The sequence below is a fragment of the Podarcis raffonei genome, chromosome 4 (assembly GCF_027172205.1).
Source record: "Podarcis raffonei isolate rPodRaf1 chromosome 4, rPodRaf1.pri, whole genome shotgun sequence".
Taxonomy (NCBI): domain Eukaryota; kingdom Metazoa; phylum Chordata; class Lepidosauria; order Squamata; family Lacertidae; genus Podarcis; species Podarcis raffonei.
In genome coordinates, this window is record NC_070605.1 from 76,833,550 (window position 1) to 76,848,212 (window position 14,663).

The 14,663-nt window shown below is 44.9% G+C and overlaps 1 protein-coding gene across 3 annotated transcripts in view; it reads left to right on the forward strand.

The window, feature by feature from the left end:
* The window catches only part of LOC128411795 (interleukin-1 receptor type 1-like), a 29,347-nt gene extending 21,661 nt beyond the window's left edge, over positions 1-7,686 (forward strand). For all 3 annotated transcript variants that reach the window (XM_053384225.1, XM_053384226.1, XM_053384227.1), the window contains exons 8-11: positions 721-869; positions 2,676-2,819; positions 4,279-4,443; positions 6,731-7,686. In XM_053384225.1, the coding sequence (XP_053240200.1) occupies positions 721-869; positions 2,676-2,819; positions 4,279-4,443; positions 6,731-7,125 (853 nt within the window). In that variant the 3' untranslated portion in view covers positions 7,126-7,686. The remainder of the gene's footprint in view (positions 1-720; positions 870-2,675; positions 2,820-4,278; positions 4,444-6,730) is intronic.
* Positions 7,687-14,663: the final 6,977 nt, after the last annotated feature.

A 14,663-nucleotide genomic window follows, 5' to 3' on the forward strand; every position in this document is an offset into this window, starting at 1 on the left:
TTTCCTTTGGTCTTTGGAATTAGGACAAGTTGGGGGTTACTTGATGGGACTAGACATTGAAATCATTGTAAGGCGGCATGATATCTAATATGGTGCTTTCCAAATGTTGTGGACAGTGTCGCCCGACCAATTATCAAGGATTAATTTTATAATTATTATTATACTTTTATTTATACTCTGCCTGTTTTCCCCTGAGAGGGAAATACAGGTGGCATACAGGTAAAAATAAGAACAGCTAAAAACATATTTTAAAAAAACAACCATTAAAAACAATTAAGCATTGTTAGAATATATATTCTATTAAAATCAAACAGCTAATTACAATAAAAAAACAGCATGGCACCACAGCTCTTTCATTAAAAGCAGTCAATTCCCAATTCCCTTGTTGGAACAAGGAAGTAGTCACCTGATGGCAGAAGGATAACAAGAAGGGAACCAGTCTAATGTCTCTAGGGAGGGAGTTGCAAAGTCTGGGAGCAGTCACTAAGAAGGCCGTCTTCTGTGTAATTTGGATACTGGTATGATTCATAGTGAAACTGAAGAAACGTGGCTTTTTGCTGAAACCAGGAAATTTAATAATTCCCCTCAGCATTTAAGCACAGTTTCTCTATCTTTAATCCTTGTAGCTTTGTTCAAGAAAAGTGCGACACAACATCATACAAATCAGCCCTGTTAAACTTTCATGTTTCTTATTTTTTTCTGCTTTTTTTACACCACCAGGGATAAGTCACCTAATGGAGAACTTCAGCTAGTGAGAGAAAAGTTTAATATTTCTGTAGTGAAACCTAAACACTACCAAAAATACTTCTGCACTGTATGGTCTATTAGAACTGCTCCAAGAGTTGTATACATCATGCTAAAACCTCCAGGTAAGTTTTTTATGTATAAGATGGTATCATGCAGCCTCATGTTGTGTGGTTTTCTGTTGTACACACAGCTAGTGCAACAAGTGAAGGGACAAAGCAGGCATCAGAAACACGCTTGATAACATTTGTTTTAGAATTTTTTTAAAGAAATGCTTCTATTTGGGCAGGCGATATTACGGGAAACAATTGTAGTCATGGGTGTCCACAGGAATTTTTCCGGGGTGGTGGAAGTCAAATGCTGAAAGCAGCCGGGTGGGCTTTGGGAAGTTGGCTGGAAGGCTCCTGGACCCTGTGGGATTATCATGCCAACCCCTCGAAGCTGGGCACAAACTTCCAGGGCTTTGGGAAGGAGGCGCCACGCTTTAATACTTTAATACTCTAATTTAGGGATGCGGGTGGCGCTGTAGGTTAAACCACAGAGCCTAGGACTTGTCGATCAGAAGGTCGGCAGTTTGAATCCCCGCGACGGGGTGAGCTCCGGTTGCTCGGTCCCTGCTCCTGCCCACCTAGCAGTTCAAAAGCACGTCAAAGTGCAAGTAGATAAATAGGTACCACTCTGGCGGGAAGGTAAATGGTGTTTCCGTGTGCTGCTCTGGTTTGCCAGAAGTGGCTCAGTCATGCTGGCCACATGACCCGGAAGCTGCACGGCGGCCCCCTCGGCCAATAAAGCGAGATGAGCGCCACAACCCCAGAGTCGGTCACGACTGGACCAAATGGTCAGGGGTCCCTTTACCTTTACTCTTAATTTACCAGGAACATTTCGGGGACTAGCCTTGTCCCCCTAGTCCACTGACCGCACGCCACTGTTACAGTTCTGGTCTCCTCACCTCAAAATTGATATTGTAGAGTTGGAAAAAGTTCAGAAAAGGACAAGGAAAATGATCGAGGGGGTGGAGCAATTCCCCTATGATAGAACATTGCAGCAGCTGGGACTTTTAAGATTAGGTGAAAATTATGTGGAGAAATTGAATACGTTTTCTCATAAGGCTAGAGGCTGGAGACATCCAATGAAGCTGAACATTAGAAGATTCAAGACAGAGAAAAGACAACTATTCACACATAGTTAAACTAAGGGACACAGGTGGCACTGTGGGTTAAACCACTGAGTCTTGGGCTTGCCGGTCGGAAGGTTGGCGGTTCGAATCCCCGCGACGGGGTGAGCTCCCGTTGCTTGGTCCCTGCTCCTGCCAACCTAGCAGTTCGAAAGCACGCCAGTGAAGTAGATAAATAGGTACCACTCTGGCGGGAAGGTAAACGGCGTTTCCGTGCGCTGCTCTAGTTCACCAGAAGCGGCTTAGTCATGCTGGCCACATGACCCGGAAGCTGTACGCCGGCTCCCTTGGCCAGTAAAGCGAGATGAGCGCCGCAACCCCAGAGTCGGCCACGACTTTACCTTTACCTAAACTATGGAACCTGCTTCTACAGGAGGCAGTGATGACCACCAAGCAGGATGGCTTAAAAGGAGGATTAGACAAATTCATGGAGAAGAGGACCATCAGGGGTTACTAGCCATGATTGCCATTCTTTGCCTTTGCAGTTGGAGTCAACAGAGCTTCTGAATACCAGCTGCTGCAAACACAGAAGGGGAGAGTGCTCTTGGGCTTGACTCCTGCTTGCAAGTTTTCCCACCGGCATCTGGTTGGCCACTGTGAGAACAGGATGCTGGACTGGGTGGGCCATTGGCCTGATCCAGAGTCCTCTTCTTATGTGGGCACAAACTTCTTATGCAATCTGTCACCATGACACTGTGCACCATTGTTTATTTGCCTCGCTTTTTTTAAACTTCTTGTTTTACCTTTGCCAATACAGCTCGGAACTTTCAGGGTTATTTGATTGGAGGTCTTGTTTCCCCGCTCCTTGTTATACTGGCAGCTCTGCTCATCTACAAGTTTTTCAAAGTTGACATTGTGCTTTGGTATCGGGAGTCCTGCCAGGTTCTTCTGGGTAAGGGAGGTAAGTTTGCTGCTGTATTTTCAATAGCTTGATGCCATCTAGTGGTGAATGAGAAATAAAAGGGTTTCTCCTCCCCATCATTAAAAAATTTTGTTGTACAGTGGTACCTCGGGTTACAGACGCTTCAGGTTACAGACTCCGCTAACCCAGAAATAGTACCTCAGGTTAAGAACTTTGCTTCAGGATGAGAACAGAAATTGCGTGGCGGCGGCAGGAGGCCCCATTAGCTAAAGTGGTACCTCAGGTTGAGAACAGTTTCAGGTTAAGAATGGACCTCCAGAACGAATTAAGTTCTTAGCCCGAGGTACCACTGTACAGTGTACTTTGGTTCTCAAACTTAATCTGTTCTGGAAGCCCATTCCAAAACCAAAGTGTTCCAAAACCAAGGCGTGCTTTCCCATAAAAAGTAATGCCAAATGAATTAATTCGTTCCAGACTTTAAAAAAAAACCCCTAAAACAGCAATTTAACATGAATTTTACTATCTATTGTGACCATTGATCCATAAAATGAAAGCAATAAACGTACTGCAGTCACACAGTCAATCAATAAATCAGTAACTGAACTGGGTTCCACACATTCACAAAAACAAAACAAAAAAGCCGCAAAAAATAAAAATGCAAAATAAATAGCAAAAACAGACAGAGTTCATTGTTACACTCAAAATGGAAGTGTGGCACTCAAATTGGAAGCGTAACACTCAAAATGGAGCACGTTTGGCTTCTGAAAATAGTTCACAAACTGGAACACTTACCTCCAGGTTTGCAGTGTTTGGTTTCCAAGTTTTTTGAATACCATGGCGTTTGAGAACCAAGGTACCACTGTAACAAGGAATCAGTGCTTACAGGCTTCCATGAGGGATTATGTTTCACTCGCCATTTCTGTCTATGCTTTTTATAAAAAGGAGGGATTGGAATGCTTTGCCTAGTTTCAGCTGAGAGGCCGTGATAGCATAGCGACCCTTATCATACAGCTGTGGTCATCCAGACCTTGTTGGAATGCAGCTCCCGTGACTGACCATTTGCTATACTTACTGTTCAGCAACATCTAGAAGACCATGCATATGTTTAATAAGAAGCAGATACTTCTTCTTCTTCTTTTTTAAGTACCCTGACTCTGGACCTTTGATCTTAAATCTTTTGGGATACTGAGTAATTTTGATTTCATTGGTATTATTTGTCTCTTGGTCCTTTTAACAGCCAATGGTATAAAAAAAGATATGTGAAAATTTCTCAGTCTTGTTGGAAGCCACCCAGAGTAGCTGGGCCAACTCAGTCCAATGGGCAGGGTACAACTAATAAATGTATGTATCTATTTATTTATTGATTTATTTGATATAGTCAAACACATAGTGGTGGTTCACACACTAAGTCTCCAGCAACAGGAAAGAATGAGATATTGATTCCTTTAGGAAAACATAGAAAGCACAATGTTTTTAAACTACATTTTCCTTTCTCTAGTTTCAGACGGGAAGCTCTACGATGCGTATGTGTTGTATCCCAAAAATTCAGCGAACTGTGCATATTCATCTGATATCTTTGTCCTGAAAGCATTGCCTGAAGTCTTAGAAAAGCAATGCGGCTATAAGCTCTTTATATGTGGAAGGGACGATCTGCCAGGGCAAGGTATGTATATTAAAGAAATGTGTTTACGTTTGACAGAGCATTGTTCGGAGACAAACTCCGTGGTAAACTACTTGAAATTATGATTGTATCTCAGCTGCTTGCAGAAGGTCCTTGGCGATCTCGATTTAAAAAGATCAGATACGTACAAGCTATGGTCCTGAAGCAAGGTCTGAGGGCATACATTATTCAGCCACCTTGCTGAAGCTAAGGAGGCTTGGTTCTGGTCAGTGCCTGGATGGGAGACCACTCCCATCGCATGCTACTTTATTTACTTCATTTTAAAAGCTGGGGGTGCAATGCTCAACCATGTGTGGGTTAGAGCCCATACTTTGCATGCAGAAGGTCCCAGTTTGCATCTTTGGCAGTTCCATGTAGGCTAAGATTGCTGAAACCCTGGAGAGCTGCTGCCTGCATAGACAAGACTGAGCTAATTGGACTAACAGCTTGACTCTGTATACAACAGTTTCATGTGTTGATTTAAATGTGTATGTGGTTTTCCTCCACATTTGTGGTTCTAGATCATCATAATGCCCACCCCAATCCCTTCTCAATAATTGTTTCCTTGACCCACTTTCTTCCTTTTTCTTGACATTTCATCTCGCTTCTTTGATATTTCAGTGATAATCCCTCTGCCTTCTCTTGTGTCTCCCTGACCTCTACCTTTGGACAGACACTTTCATGTACTGCCTTGAGGACTCCCTTTTGTCTTCACTTAAAAAAAAAAGGGTTCTGTCCCTGACCTCTCGGCTGTGGAATTCCCCTGCCTGAATACCACTTTGTCTTAACCTTCAACAATGTTGTCCACTCTGCTTGTAACACCATCTGGTTATTTTCTTACCCATGCATTTCATACATCATTTCTTCTTCTGCTTTCCCTCTCCTGTGTCAGTCTGAGTGGGAAATACATAGCTTCTTCTGAGGGTTACCTGTCAGGTAAGAATTGTCAATACTGCCTGTTCTACCTGCCATAAGGATCAGGGACAAAGAAAATGAGGACTAAGGTTCGGTTTGCATAATTGACTGCTATAATAATACAGTGGTACCTCGGGTTAAAGGGACGCGGGTGGCGCTGTGGGTAAAAGCCTCAGCGCCTAGGGCTTGCTGATCGAAAGGTCGGCGGTTCGAATCCCCGCAGCGGGGTGCGCTCCCGTTGCTCGGTCCCAGCGCCTGCCAACCTAGCAGTTCGAAAGCACCCCCAGGTGCAAGTAGATAAATAGGGACCGCTTACTAGCGGGAAGGTAAACAGCGTTTCCATGTGCGGCTCTGGCTCGCCAGAGCAGCGATGTCACGCTGGCCACGTGACCCGGAAGTGTCTCTGGACAGCGCTGGCCCCCGGCCTCTTGAGTGAGATGGGCGCACAACCCCAGAGTCTGTCAAGACTGGCCCGTATGGGCAGGGGTACCTTTACCTTTACCTTTACCTCGGGTTAGGAACGCAGGTGGCGCTGTGGGTTAAACCACAGAGCCTAGGACTTGCCGATCAGAAGGTCGGCTGTTCGAATCCCTGCAATGGGGTGAGCTCCCGTTGCTCGGTCCCTGCTCCTGCCAACCTAGCAGTTCGAAAGCACTTCAAAGTACAAGTAGATAAATAGGTACCGCTTCAGTGGGAAGGTAAACAGTGTTTCTGTGTGCTGCTCTGGTTTGCCAGAAGCGGCTTAGTCATGTTGGCCACATGATCCGGAAGCTGTTTGCCAGCTCACTCGGCCAATAAAGCGAGATGAGCGCTGCAACCCCAGAGTCGGCCACGACTGGACCTAATGGCCCGGGGTCCCTTTACCTTTACCTTACCTCAGGTTAAGAACTTAATTCATTCTGGAGGTCCGTTCTTAACCTGAAACTGTTCTTAACCTGAGGTACCACTTTAGCTGATGGGGCCTCCCGCTGCCGCCACATGATTTCTGTTCTCACCCTGAGGCAAAGTTCTTAACCCGAGGTAGTATTTGTGGGTTGGCAGCTTCTGTAACATGAAGCGTCTGTAACCCGAGATGGTATAATAATAATAATAATAATAATAATAATAATAATAATAATAATAATAAAATTATTTATACCCCACCCATCTGGCTGGGTTTCCCCAGCCACTCTGGGTGGCTTCCAACAAAATATTAAAATACAGTAGTCCGTCAGACATTAAAAGCTTCCCTAAACAGGGCTGCCTTCAGATGTCTTTTCCTGAATTAGATGTTTCTTCATGAAAACTAAACGGTCTTAATGTTTAATTTATAAAGAAATTTAGTTGTACATATGATTCCTTAGTTAACCTATACTGATGTTTCCTTTACATGCAGCGGTGGTCAGTGTTGCTGACGAAACTCTGAAGCAATGCAGAAGAGTGATCATCGTCTTGGTACCGGATTCATCCTGCTTCAGCACGCAGAGACTGACCTCTGAGCATGAAATTGCGGTGTACAGCGCTCTTATTCGGGATGGAGTTAAAGTGATACTGATTGAGCTGGATAAAATAAAAGACTATGACAACATGCCAGAATCATTAAAATACCTTAAACAAAAACATGGAGTGCTCAGGTGGGAAGAAGGCCTTTCGGAGAAATCTCAAAGGGCATCAACAAAGTTTTGGAAAAATGTACGGTACCAAATGCCAGCCAGCCGAAGACCACCTTCCTCCGAGTTTCATTTGCTGCCAGTACTTTTTAACTCTCCTTGGATACCAGAAGGGTCATAACAAGACCACATATGCACTGTTCTCTTGAACATGTTCAAACAAGGGGTGCAAGGCATGGTTCCAGGTGTGCTGCATGCATAACCCCAGAAAGCGGCTGTTGAGAGTGCAGTCCCTAGGAATGTCTACTTTTGATCACTTGGGAAGAGCCTTCCCTACCAGGATGCGATCAGCCATGGACCTAGGAAGCTTTTGGTTTGGTTCAGTGAGTTCCTTGGACAAATGGCAAAATGTGAATGTTTGAGCCAAAAGTTGTTTTACAGAGGAAGGAAGCGAATGTGAAGGAAACTGTTTCCCCCTCTCATGTGCAGACTTTATACGTAGTCAGGTTTTAACCTGAAACATAAGGGCTCACTTGGAACAGCTTAAATAGCTGCTTCATTTGTCCAATACTTGTTCGTTCCCCTTTTAAAGGATAATTCCATATACTATGCATATTATTACGGTATCTCCCAAGGAGAAAAACAGTAAGAGAGCACCATATTTTTTGGGTGGATTGTCTTACCAGTGAGCAGATGCAAAAGCAAGAGTGTGAATTCTCTGTGATTTATTCACATTTTAATTAAATTGCACATTTAATTAATGCAGCAAAAAAAAATCACATTTGTGACTTTAAGTGAAGTTATTAGATGGTAATTATTTTTTACACTTCTGAAAAGATTATTTGCATGATGTTTCAAAATGGCCAAACATTTGCAGACTCATGAGCACTTTAACTGTATCTCTATAATATGTAATGTTTCACATTATTTTTAGAGGCTGCATTCTCTAGCGTTGAAGCCCAGATTTGACATTTTAAATCTCAACCAAATATGTAAGACTAGAAAGTGGCATCAACTTTTTTTTTGTACAACTGTGTAATTATTTCTATAGGTGAAATAATTTTGTTGTAATTATGTAATAATTCATTTAACTTGCACAATACACTGATTCCTATGAAATTTTTATATCTGCCTCTATTGTGGATGGTTTTGCGAAACCTACATCTGAAGCATTGTTGAGGAAGAAGGCACCTGAGCAGCTATATCAATTAGAAAACCAGAGAGGATGTTTTGTCTAATTAACAAGATGTCATTCACCCAAGAGTTCTTTTAAAAACTGAAATGAGATGTAGCCAACAAAAAAAGTGCAGTTGGTTGCAGAACTCTAGCTACTTTGCAATCCTCCAGGAAAGAGATAAGGTAACATCAATTTTAAGCAATCAATTAGACCTGTCAAAAGCTGACCGTTGTCCCACAGCCATGATCATTAATGCCTTGTTGACATCAAGACTGGGCAACTCTTAACACACATTTTGTGGATTTGCCTTTGAAAATACTTTAGAAACTTGTCCGAAATGTGGCAGTTAAAGTTTTAACTTCTTGCTGTTGCTGGTTTTTTTTTTTTAAAGTATACGGCTAGTTATTTATTTAGAGTATATTTATTCTACCTTTTGGCTAATAATAATAATAATAATAATAATAATAATAATAATATTTATTTATTTATACCCCGCCCATCTGGCTGAGTTTCCCCAGCCACTCTGGGTGGCTCCCAATCAAGTGTTAAAAACAGTACAGCATTAAATATTAAAAACTTCCCTGAACAGGGCTCCCTTCAGATGTCTTTTAAAGATAGGATAGCTGCTTATTTCCTTCACATCTGAAGGGAGGGTGTTCTACAGGGTGGGCGCCACTACCGAGAAGGCCCTCTGTCTGGTTGCCTGTAACCTCACTTCTCGCAATGAGGGAACCGCCAGAAGGCCCTCGGCGCTGGATCTCAGTGTCCAGGCTGAACGATGTGGGTGGAGACGCTCCTTCAGGTATACAGGACCGAGGCCATTTAGGGCTTTCAAGGTCAGCACCAACACTTTGAATTGTGCTCGGAAACGTACTGGGAGCCATGTATGCCTTTAAAAATAAATAAATAATCACATATACTATATTTGCCAACACATCCAATAAGACTCAAGACAATATAGATGGGTAATAGGTTATATTTATTAAACTATAACAACTAGAGAATATTCAGAATGATTCAACCAAATTAATCAAAACCAATGAGGTTCAGGCAGTGAGATGGGTTGCTGGAGGTATTTCAGCTTTCCCATCTTCTGAGCCAGCTACCAGGCGCATGCTGTGATCACCCAGCAAGGCCTGAGGGAACTCCTCCCTCTCACTGCATACCCCTTGGGTAAGGTAAAGGTAAAGGTAAAAGGTAAATGACCCCTGGATGGTTAGGTCCAGTCAAAGGCAACTATGGGTTGCGGCGCTCATCTCACTTCAGGCCGAGGGAGCTGGCATTTGTCCACAGACAGCTTTCCGGGTCATGTGGGCAGCATGACTAAACCGCTCCTGGAGTAACACAACACCATGACAGAAGCCAGAGCACACGGAAACGTCATTTACCTTCCCTACCACTTCAGTCCCTATTTATCTACTTGCACTGGCGTGCTTTCAAACTGCTAGGTTGGCAGGAGCTGGGGAAGAGCAACGGGAGCTCACCCTGTCACGCGGATTCAAACTGCTGACCTTCCGATCGGCAAGTCCAAGAGGCTCCATGATTTGGGCCACAGCGCCATCTGCGTCCCTTGGGTATATGAACATGACATGCACACTGTGACCCTCTCAGTGTAGTGTGGTGGTTAAGAGCGGTGGACTCGTAATCTGGTGAACTGGGTTCGCGTCTCCGCTCCTCCACATGCAGCTGCTGGGTCACCTTGGGCTAGTCACACTTCTTTGAAGTCTCTCAGCCCCACTCACCTCACAGAGTGTTTGTTGTGGGGGAGGAAGGGAAAGGAGAATGTTAGCAGTTTTGAGACTCCTTCGGGTAGTGATAAAGCGGGATATCAAATCCAAACTCCTCCTCCTCCTCCTCCTCCTCCTCATCTTCTTCTTCTTCTTCTTCTTCTTTTCAGCCAGTGTTCACCCCAATGCGCCTGACAGGCCCACACACTACTCTGCCTTCAATATTAGTCAGCTATGGAGTGGGCTGAAATAGCCTGTTCTCCACTTCTATAGGGCGCATCATCCCATGTGGTTGCCCACATGGCCCCTGTGGGAGAGTCCACCTCTCCTCATCTTGCAGGGGAGGAGAGGGTGGCAAATGCATCCCCTCCCCGTATTGAGAAGGAATGGAATTTTATCAACCCCACTGGCTTCTCTGTTCATTCTGAGCTTTCAGGGGCTTAAGACCAGGCTACTTGAAAGGGACTTTTAGAGAAGAGCTGTGGCTCAGTGGCAAGAGCACCTGCTTTGCATTCAGAAGATTCCAGGTTCAATTCCTGGCATCTCCCCAAAGAATCCTACATGAAACCCTGGAGAGCTTTTTGCCATTCAGTGTGGACAATGCTGAGTCAGGTGCCTCAAAGGTAACTGAAGATCTAAGGTAGGTTCCTAAGGACACTTCTCATGTGCTCTTGCCCACTCAGATTGTTGGGGAGGCTCTGTTCTGTGCCTTATCTCTGGAGGTGGTGTTGCCAGAAACATGGGATATTCTTCCCTGCTTCAGTTTCAAAACTCTGGAATTTCCTGCCTCAAGAGGTGAACTTAGCTCCTCCCCGAGTGAGGTTTAGGCAGCAAGCAAAAATATGTTTGTCTTGGCATGTCTGTGACTTGAATAGCTCCTACATTGTTTTCTTGGTGTCCCCGATTATTGGCAGCAATCCTGGTTTGCTTACATTTAAAATAAAATAAGATGATTGCATGGTTTTTAACCTTCATCAATTACTTCCTTGAGTGCCTTATTATGAAATGAAAAGGCAGCTTAAAGCCTTGCCGCATGGCTTATGTAACAGGAAGTCTTGCCATGTGTTCTGGAGTGCTTTGAAAGCATACGAACAAGCGTGAAGTCGGGGCTAATCTGGTAGACATCATCTATTTTGTTTTCCAAAAGCTTTGGGCAAAGTCCTTCCCTTAAAGCTCCTGAATGAATTTAGCAGTCATGTGTTAAGACAAAAAGATTTCCTTATGCATTGGTGACTGATTAAACAAAGCAGAAGGAAGGTGCAAACAGAATCTGTTGCGATGGCATTTATATTGGGACTTCTGCTTTTAAATTTATTCATAAATGATCTGGAATCAGATGTACAGTGATGATGGCTACATTTGTGGATTGCACCATACTACTCAAGATTTTGAAATCTCAAACAGTCTGTGGTCATGAGATAGCAACCGAGTTCAGGAAGTGTAAATTGATTCATACGGTTACCCCCCAAAAAAAACCCCTGATCACATATGCTAATGAGCTCTGAAGAACTGGCATTGATTCATGAGGAACTAGATCTTGCGATTGTGGACACAACAATGACCACTCCCCACATTAAATGGGGGGGTGCCCTTTGTGTGGTCGCGCACAGCCCCTGGACCCTATGCGGCACCATTAGAACAGGCTTGGCTTCACCTCCCCCCAGGTGGGATACCTGGAGGTCTACCTCAGCCATTGTCCAATCCTGCCTGGGGAAGCATTGCCAAGGTGATCAGGCCAGGTAGGGGGAGGGACCACCTGCCCACACAGCAGAGGGAGGATCTTACCTGGGAATCCTCACTTGGCTCCATAGCTTCTCCCACCCTACCCGCCCTCAGTTAAGATTTCTTTTGCAGGTTAACCTTTTCTCCACAGGCACGCGGGCGCTGCTACGTCAAGGTCACTGTAGAAGGGCCAGAAAGGAATTTTCCTGCATTGGCAGGTTTGCCTTTCCCATAGCAAAATGTCACAACTTTGGTGGTAGCAGGCATTGGGCAGAATCCTTTAGTCTATCTTCCTTGAATAGGGTGGGGGCATGCAGCAGTGACCCACGCCCCCTTCCTCTTTGCGACGGCAATACCAGGGTTCCCTTTTAAAGGAGTTTTTGAGGGGAGGCTTTGACCGTATGCCTAGAGGTCATCATTGCTCTCCCCTGCGATGGCGGTGTAATGGGGGCAGGCTCTCTCTGGTTGAATATATGTTCTCCAGAGCCAGCCCATCCTCCCCCACCCACTGGATAACCCTGATGTTCCCCAGATCCCCGGCGGGGGACTGGGAGGGATAAACGCCCAATGCCTGAGCCAAGGTCTACCCACATCTGAAACATAATAAAGCTGTGGCCAATTTTAATCCCATAGCACATTGTCTTGAGTTGTTATTCCACACAGGGGCCGCCCAGGGTTTGGGGGACTCTGCGTGTCCACGCAATAGAACGCTGTCTGGAGTATTCTTGCTGGGTGAAGATATATTTCTGAGTTTTGCTTGTTGAGACCTATTTTGAACTGTGCCTCAGGAAATTAGCAAGACATGTATAGACAATTAAAATGGGCACATACCAAGGATGAACACTGCTGTCTGCATGTTTTGAAAGAATCTCCGAATTTCCATACCATGTTCTAGCCTAAGGTTATGGTATACATAACTTGCCTCAGAAATTGTTATTTGTAAAACTTTGAAAGCTATGGAAAGTTCTGTCGCCATCGCTGTAAATTCCTGTCGGCCTTTCCTTTTGTTTCTGTACTCCAAGGGCATTGAGGGTCTTGCAGCTGGAAGTTTGATTCACCCAACTGAATGGTTGCTTACTTCTAGGTGTACTTGGGTTTGTGCAATGCATTGTGCTATGCATACTGGTGGGGATGTAGAAGTCGGGTTGGTTGCTTTGCGCTGAAAATGAATGGGATCTTCAGATATGCAAGTCCTAGACTACCTGCTCCATATGCAATGCACCCAGCAGACTCCATAACACGTTTCCACCTACCCCAACTGTAATGGTGAAGGGTCACTCATTTGGGGTGATTACATATACCCCCACTCCCTACAGTGACCAACAGAGGTGTACCCAGGGTCCCTTGCGCCTTTGACCACGAGCTGTATCAGCACTCCTCCCAATGAAAAAAAAATCCCTTTACCACAATAGTCACGTTAGAATAACTTCCGTATTTTTCGCTCCATAAGACACACCTGGCCCTAAGATGCACCTAGTTTTTAGAGGGGGAATGCAAGGAAAAAAATATTATTTAAAGGGAGCGCTGAGCAGAGCCTGTATGCATCCCTGAGGAGGAAAGAGCCCCCAAGAGCACACACGCTCCACGCGGCTCTTGGGGGCTTTTCTGGGGGCTTTCCCCCCACTTCCCGCAAGAGCCGCGCACTAAGCCAGAAGCCAGGACAGCAAGCAGGATCACTGTGCAGCGATCCCCCTTGCTGTCCTGGCTTATGGGATAGCTGTACACAGCCTCTCCCGAGCAGCTGGATGAAGACTCCCCCAAGAGCCGCGCTCCCTTTAAAGAGCGTGCCGAGCGTGTGTGTGGCTCTTGGGGGCTTTACCCCAAGAAGGGAGAAGGGCAGCCATTCTCCCTCCTTGGGGAAAAGCCCCAAAGAGCCACACACATGCTCCACACGGTTCTTTAAAGGGAGTGCTGAGCAGAGCCTCCCGCCTGCGTTTGCTCCATAAGACACACACACATTTCCCCTTACTTTTTAGGAGGGGAAAAGTGCGTCTTATGGAGCGAAAAAATGGTACATTTTACAGGATCCAAGTATTCAAAGCATCTGGAGTGAGGGTGAGGCAAGGAGGAAGGGTGGAAAAATTCACACACTTTTGTCCTGTGGTGCAAGGAAGGTTCTCCCGCATTTGATCTCACTGTGACAGAAGCGGCACATTGCAACATACATATGCACCATACATGGTCTGATAGGTGATTTTTGTGCCCCCTGGTTTCACCAACCCCTAGATACACCTCTGGTGACCAACAATATGAATGAGGATGTGGTGATCACTACAGCAGAAGTGATGTGTAGACCAGGTGGCCAACTCTGTAGCTGGTAACCCCTAAGAAGGAAGTGCATTAGGGTTTGGTACATGCCATTTTGCAAGTGCAAATGATGTGGCAATTTCTTAGCCCTTCTCCAGGTACTTGACAGACATTCTTTCCATTCTTGACCTGGTACTTTGACTTCCTCTCACACCGTTTTCATGATGCCATGCTCTTTACCAATCTTGGAGGGTCCTTTTCAATGTAGAGTTGAAGAACTGTTCCAACTAGTTTTGCAGCAAGGGAACCGCTGAGGTTTGAGAGAGTTTGACTTCTCTTCTTGTGAATTACCACAGACACACATGCTTGTGCTCTCCCCCTCCCCACTCCCACAATTCAAAGTGAGGTGATTAAAAATATCCTCCTCCTTTCTGAAGCAACCGTGATTTGAAACAGAGATGCAGTTGGGTAATATTAGAGTCTGGACTGCATACATGCCATACATTTTAAGCACATTTTCCCTCTCAACTTGTTTGGTTTGTCATACAGATGGCTCTTACTCAATCAGGGGCCAGGAGAATTTCCTGCATGAAATTCCATGTTTGTTTCAGATGAGATTATCTTTTCCAACTTGTCTCTGGAGAGAGCTCAGCTCACCCACACCATTGCAAATGTTGGGAAGGAAGCCACCCCTTTCAGAGTTTTGATTTGTGCTGTTTTGAAGTTGGTGCATAATTGTTTGCTCTGCCCTAACAACTTCCTTGCCTACAACTCTGTAAACGGGTAAAACCCGTTTAAGGAAAGGAGTGAAGCTCTTGCCACACATCTGCTTGTGGGTTTCCACTT